This window comes from Bison bison, unplaced genomic scaffold (assembly GCF_000754665.1).
Source record: "Bison bison bison isolate TAMUID 2011002044 unplaced genomic scaffold, Bison_UMD1.0 scf7180017864365, whole genome shotgun sequence".
NCBI classification, from domain to species: Eukaryota; Metazoa; Chordata; class Mammalia; order Artiodactyla; family Bovidae; genus Bison; species Bison bison.
Genome location: NW_011494937.1, coordinates 2371356 through 2377247, shown reverse-complemented (window position 1 = coordinate 2377247; position 5892 = coordinate 2371356). Strand labels below are relative to the sequence as shown.

Sequence of the window (5892 nt, the reverse complement as noted above, 5' to 3'; positions counted from 1 at the left end):
AAGTGCCGGAAGCGGAAGCTGGAGCGCATCGCGCGCCTGGAGGACAAGGTGAAGACACTCAAGGCCGAGAACGCGGGGCTGTCCAGCACTGCCGGCCTCCTCCGGGAGCAGGTGGCCCAGCTCAAACAGAAGGTCATGACCCACGTCAGCAACGGCTGCCAACTGCTGCTTGGGGTCAAGGGACACGCCTTCTGAGCGCCCCCTTATCCCCCGTACGGACATTTCCCCAACCTGGACGGCTGGGCGCACGCCTCCCATGGGGCGAGGGGGCAGGCGGTGGGCACTGGCCCCGGGGCCTGAGGGCGCTACAAACCACACTGGACTCCTGCCCTCCCGCTCTGCGCCCAGTCCTTCCACCTCAACGTTTACAAGCCCCTCTTCCACTATTTTTTTTTTAATTTTTTTTCCTGCAGAACTCAATTCATATTGAATATAATATATTTGTGTATTTAACAGGGAGGGGAGGAGGGGGCGATTGCGGCGGAGCTGGCCCCGCCGACCGGTACTCTAGCCCTCGGGGATACTGGGGAGGGGACCCCCGCCCCCTGCCCTCCCCCCTCTGCACCGTACTGTGGAGAAGAAACACGCAGTCGGTTTCTAAAGGATTTATTTTAATTTGTGTTTATGTGTTAGTTCGTTTATTGTCCTTACTTTTTATTGAATCTATTTAAGTAAAAAAAAAAAAAAGTTCTTTATTAATTTCTGTTGTCTTTTTTTCAAGCCGGGCGGGCGGAGGGAGGGGAGTACTGGGCAGTCCCCACCCCACGGCTGTTTGTGGCTTGCTCCTGTAACTGTGTCAACCTCGCCAGTTCTGTTCAGGCATCTTGCGCCCTCAGCCCGGGTGTCCAACCCTTCTCGCGTCTCCTGATCTCCCGGATTGGAAGGTCCAGGGCGTGTACACAGTCCAGCCCCCCCCCCCCCCCCCGCCCCCAGCGCCAGGGGACAGGATGCCTGGAGCGAAACGCTCAGCGCGCAGGCGCGGCACCGCCCAGCCGCGCGCGCCGGGGCTTTCCCCGCTGACGCTGCGGAAGCGCTGTCCAAACATGGGCTGATTCTGCCCAGTGACGCGACAGCGGTCTCCGGGCAGATTCCGGGAATCCCCTCCCCCGCTCTGCCCGGCAGGGCTGCGGCGCCGGGAAGGGGGCCGGGATTTTCCCAGGCTGGCGGCTACCGAGGCCCGGAAAGCCCCAGGCCTGGGTCCAGAGCGTCCGCTGTGGGCGGGCCGCGCTCCAGAGCCCCAGGAGCCACCCCAGAGTTTCCCCCATCGGGCTGGCCCCTGGGTCCTGCCCAGCCCACGCCCGCTGCGTTTGACCTGACCCGGGCGGGGGGATGCAGTTGCCTGCGCGTCGTTGCCACCGCGATCCCCTCCCCACCCCCGCCAGGAAGGGCGGTGCCCGCCTGCCAGTTTCCCCTCCCGGGTGCCAGGCCGGGAGCGGGGCGACTGCCAGGTCTGGTCCTGCCGGGGCGGCTGCTCCGGCCGCCGGGCGACGCCGCCGCCCTCGCACGGGGCTGCCTCCCCCGCAGCTAGGACGGGTAGGAGGGCGGCTGGCGAGCCCCGATGACGATCTGGCCGGCTTCGGAGCTGGAAGCCCCCAGAACAGCAGAGAAGAACACAGACTGAGAAACCAGGCCACAGGGCCTAGGTGCGGTAGAACAGACGCTTCATTAATTTGTTTATAAAATACTGAACGACCCGGTCCTGGAGTCACTAGCTGGACCAGGGCAGACAGACAATAAACAAGCAAACATGATTTGGAGATGGTTCTTAGTGCCAGGAAGAGAAAAAAAAAACTGGTCGTGATGGAGCAGGGGAGGTGAGCTGCTTTGGAGAATGAATTGGGAACACGGAACTTTAATGAGGCGATTTTTCAGCTGACCCCTGAGAAAATCCTGAGTTAACAGAGTTCTGCCAGAAAAAATAGTATATGCATCTGTGGCCAGAACAAGATCAGCCTGTTAAAAGAACACCAAGAAGCCACTGTGCTTCAATGGAGTGAACCCACGGAGGTGGAGATGAGGTCAGGGAAGACCACGTAGGGCCTTGTGGAGGAGTATAAAATTCCAAGGCCGAGGACTTCCCTTGTGGTCCAGTGGCCAAGAATCCGCCTGGTGGTGCAGGGGACTCGAGTTTGATTCCTGGTTTGGGAAGATTCCACATGCTGCAGAGCAACTAAGCCAGTGAGGTATGCCACAACTACTGAAGCCAGTGCTCTAGGGCCTGCTTCAGAAGAGAAGCCCATGCACTGCAGCTAGGGCAGCCCCCACTCACTGTGACTAGAGAAAGCCAATTCTCAGCAATGAAGGCCTAGTGCAGTCAAAATAATTTTAAAAATTTAAAAACAAAAAAACTCCAAGGCTGAGATGAGTGACTTTGGAGGGCATTAGGCTGGAGTACTACTAATGGTGATTTAGTCACTAAGTTGTGTCTGACTCTTAAGTGACCCCATGGACTGTAGCCTGCCAGGCTCCTCCATCCATGGATTTTCCAGGCCAAGAATACTGGAGTGGGGTGCCATTTCCTCCTCCAGGGGATCTTCTTGACTCAGGGATTGAACCTGCGACTCCTGCATTGTAGGGAAATTCTTTACTAAGCTACTAGGGAAGCTTAATTTAATAATGGGCCTATGGATTAAATGAGCATGTCAGTCCTGTGGAAGGAAATGAGGGCTAAGAATGGAAACACCACTTGACTGAAAAAGTACAGCATCAAACTTTGCACCTTAGAACACTGTGTTGCTCCTAACACCTGCCTTCTTGTCTAACCCTCACCCTTCCATTTCAGGGGCAGGACATAGACTTTCCAAGCTCTGGTGGTACAAAACTTGCAGCAGGAACTATGCATGTACCTCAAGCTCCCACTCTTGGTTCTACTTTCAGGATTGGGTCCCCACCCTCTTCCAGTCCCAGGAACCTGGTCCTATTAACCATTAATAGAGTCCTGATCTTCACATACTTACCTCTTTTAACATGCATTGTCTTCATTCCCACTGGTCGTCTTTATATTCCCGTTTTGCTATTGAAAAGACCCAGGTTAGACCACAGCTCCTAAGCGGCTTTTTAACTCAGGCTGGCTGCTGTTCAGGTGTGGGCGCTGCCCTGCCTGGCCAGGTTTCAGGTAGTAAGGCAGCCTGGGACTCGCTCCCTGCAAGCGGCAACAGCGCCAACCACCTCCCCATTCAGGCCACGGAGAAGCAGTGAGCATGAGGCAAGGCTGCCACCTTGTGGTGGAGATTGGTAACCAGACTGTCAGTTTCCCAGGCCACAGCCTGGAGAATACGGCCGCGGGTGGTACACCAGGACAAACCACACAAAACACAAGACTTAGATCTGTCCCTAATACTTTATTAGTCACCTATAGGCCTGTTCCCAGTTATGTGGGCTCCAAGGAGGGGGTCACCATTCACCAGCTCGCAGCTGGGAGCTTGAGAAGGACTTGGCCTAACCCTCTGTGGTCATGGACTGTGGAGTCTGAAGGAGCAGGTCTGGCATTTCCTGGGTCAGTACAGGACACATAGGTAGGGGCACAGAGGTGGGCCAAGAGCCCAGGCTTGCCACCATCTGCCAGCCTAGTTGTGTTTGGAGAAATATTCCTTGCTGTCGTCCACATTGGGCTTGATTGTGTCACTGCCTGGTGTCCAGCCGGCGGGGCAGACTGTGGAAAACAGGGATGCACAGGTGAGGCTAGAGTGCATGTTCAAGGGAGAGTGGTAGTGAAGGGACAAAAAGAGGCGCGAGAGCATGAGTCGCAGAAGAAAAAGCCTAGAGCCAAGTGCTTCAGGCCTAAGACCATGCCACATGATGAAAGAAGCCCTCCACGCTCAGCTGCAGGATTGTCTGACATTTGGGCGGGGGGGGGGGGGGGGCTGTGTCTCAAGGTATGTGGGATCTTAGTTTTCCGACCAGGGATTGAATCTGTATCCCTTGTAGTGGAAGTTTCAACCACTGGACTGCCAGGGAAGTCCCTATTTTATTTTTTGGCCATGCCATGTGGCTTATGGAATCTTAGTTCCCTGATCAGGGACTGAACTTGGGCCCTTAGCAGTAAAAGTTTGGAAACCAGTGGACAGCCAGCGAATTCCCTGGATGACATTTTAATTTCTTTCCGACTCCTTTAATCACATCTTTCTCTCTTAGCCCCCGTCCCAGTGGACTTCAAGAGCCAGTGGCCTTCACAGAAGATAACTCTCATCCAATTAACATTCAAGCCTGCCTTGGTACAGGCCTTCTCAAATATCTTTTATGGAGTTCTATTACCTCCCCAGTTGTCTGCCCTTATATTGGGGTAGTATCTCCCCCACCGGACTAGAAACTTCTTGCAGACCTTGAGCTGAATCTTCTCTGGGGCCTCACATCCACTCCACACAAGCGATAGAGCAGGCCGTGAACATATGCGTGCATGACACAGGGGCTGCGTATGTACCCACGTGTGGACACATGTGACTGGGTGTGTGTGCTCACCTTCCCCGTGCTCATCTGTGTACTGGAAAGCCTGGACCAGCCTCAGAGCCTCATCCACAGAGCGTCCCACAGGCAAGTCATTGATGGTGACCTGGCGAAGGACACCCTTGCCGTCGATGACAAAGAGGCCCCTGAGATATTGGAGTTCACAGTGAGGAGCTGGGGCTCCCACTGTCAGGACCCGGGGAAGGAGCACAGACTCCCTGCTAACCGCAGGGTGAGAGTGGTCCCCTCACCCTGAGGATGGTGGCTTCCCGAGGTTCCCACAGTACCTGTAGGCGATCCCCTCATCTTCCTTCAGCACGCCATAATCACTGGACAACTTTCTGGTTACATCAGCCAGCAGGGGAATGTTCAGCGGGCCCAAGCCTCCCTCTTTCCTGGGAGTGTTGATCCTGGGGGTGGGGGAGAGAAGGTTGGGACCTCAGGATGGCTGGTGCAGCAGGGTCCTTACTCTGTGATAAGGGCCTGGGTGTGATAAGGGCTGGAGAAGGGGGTGCTGGAGGTGAGAGATAAGCGGCCTGAAAGCAAGTCCCAGGGAGCCCCGCCCACCCCACCCTGAAGTGGGTGCAGGGACTGCTTCCCACAGCTGGGAAGACTAAGCTAATACTCTAGCAAAGTGACTTCACGTGTGCAGCAGCAACGGGAGGCAGAGAACCTGCCCTGAAGTCCTCATCCTCCTCTTTCGAACTCTTAAACTGCAGTTTCCACCTGGCTCAAATAGTCCTTGGGAGGCAGACTGCATTGCCCTGAGATAAAACATTTATCAACCCCCTATGCCACAGAAACTACTTTTCAAAGGCTAATTACTGTCATCATCGTGAAGGACTTGGGACTCACTCTCTCCATTATTTTCTTGCTGGGAAAGGGATACGCAGAGGTTGCCCATTGACCAGGAGAACACACAGCTGGGGCCTTAGAGAGGTGTAGGTTTAGCTGTACCCTCCCTCCTTGCTGGTGATCTCCATTCCTACCAAGCCAGGTGGGTGAACTGAGAGTCGACCGAGACGCCCAGCACCTCGCAGTTCAGCTTGTGGAACTCCGCAGCACGGTCGCTGAAAGCTACGATCTCCGTGGGGCACACAAAGGTAAAGTCCAGCGGGTAGAAAAAGAGGACCACGTACTTCCCTGGGGAAAGGGGTGGGAAGAGACGAGGAGTTGGGGCTCGGGCCCTCTAAGGCCTGTGCCCCGCCCCCACCGCGGCCCCCATCTAGGCCCTCACCTTTGTAGTCGGAAAGTTTCACCTCCTTGAAGGCACCATCCACCACCGCGGTGGCCTGGAATTCCGGGGCGGGCTTTCCGACGTGCGCCTTGCAGACGCAGGCCATGACTGAAAGCTGAGAGCCCCCACCCCGCCCCACCCACGCCGGGTCAGTGCGCCCAGGACGACCCTTTGTCTTCACTTCCCAAGGTAAAGCTGCATATCCGGCCGAG

General features: G+C 55.8%; 2 protein-coding genes across 2 annotated transcripts in view; one reads left to right on the top strand and one right to left on the bottom strand.

The window, feature by feature from the left end:
• Positions 1–668, top strand: part of JUNB (jun B proto-oncogene) — a 1828-nt gene extending 1160 nt beyond the window's left edge. Inside the window, 1 exon segment of the mRNA XM_010855531.1 lies at positions 1–668. Within this exon segment, the coding sequence (XP_010853833.1) occupies positions 1–195 (195 nt within the window). The 3' untranslated portion in view covers positions 196–668.
• A 2653-nt stretch (positions 669–3321) lies between these two features.
• The window catches only part of PRDX2 (peroxiredoxin 2), a 3189-nt gene continuing 618 nt past the window's right edge, over positions 3322–5892 (bottom strand). Inside the window, exons 2-6 of the mRNA XM_010855468.1 lie at positions 5681–5795; positions 5433–5586; positions 4731–4853; positions 4459–4589; positions 3322–3652 (exon numbers count right to left, since the gene is read on the bottom strand). Coding sequence (XP_010853770.1) covers positions 3567–3652; positions 4459–4589; positions 4731–4853; positions 5433–5586; positions 5681–5786 — 600 coding nt within the window. The 5' untranslated portion in view covers positions 5787–5795 and the 3' untranslated portion in view covers positions 3322–3566. The remainder of the gene's footprint in view (positions 3653–4458; positions 4590–4730; positions 4854–5432; positions 5587–5680; positions 5796–5892) is intronic.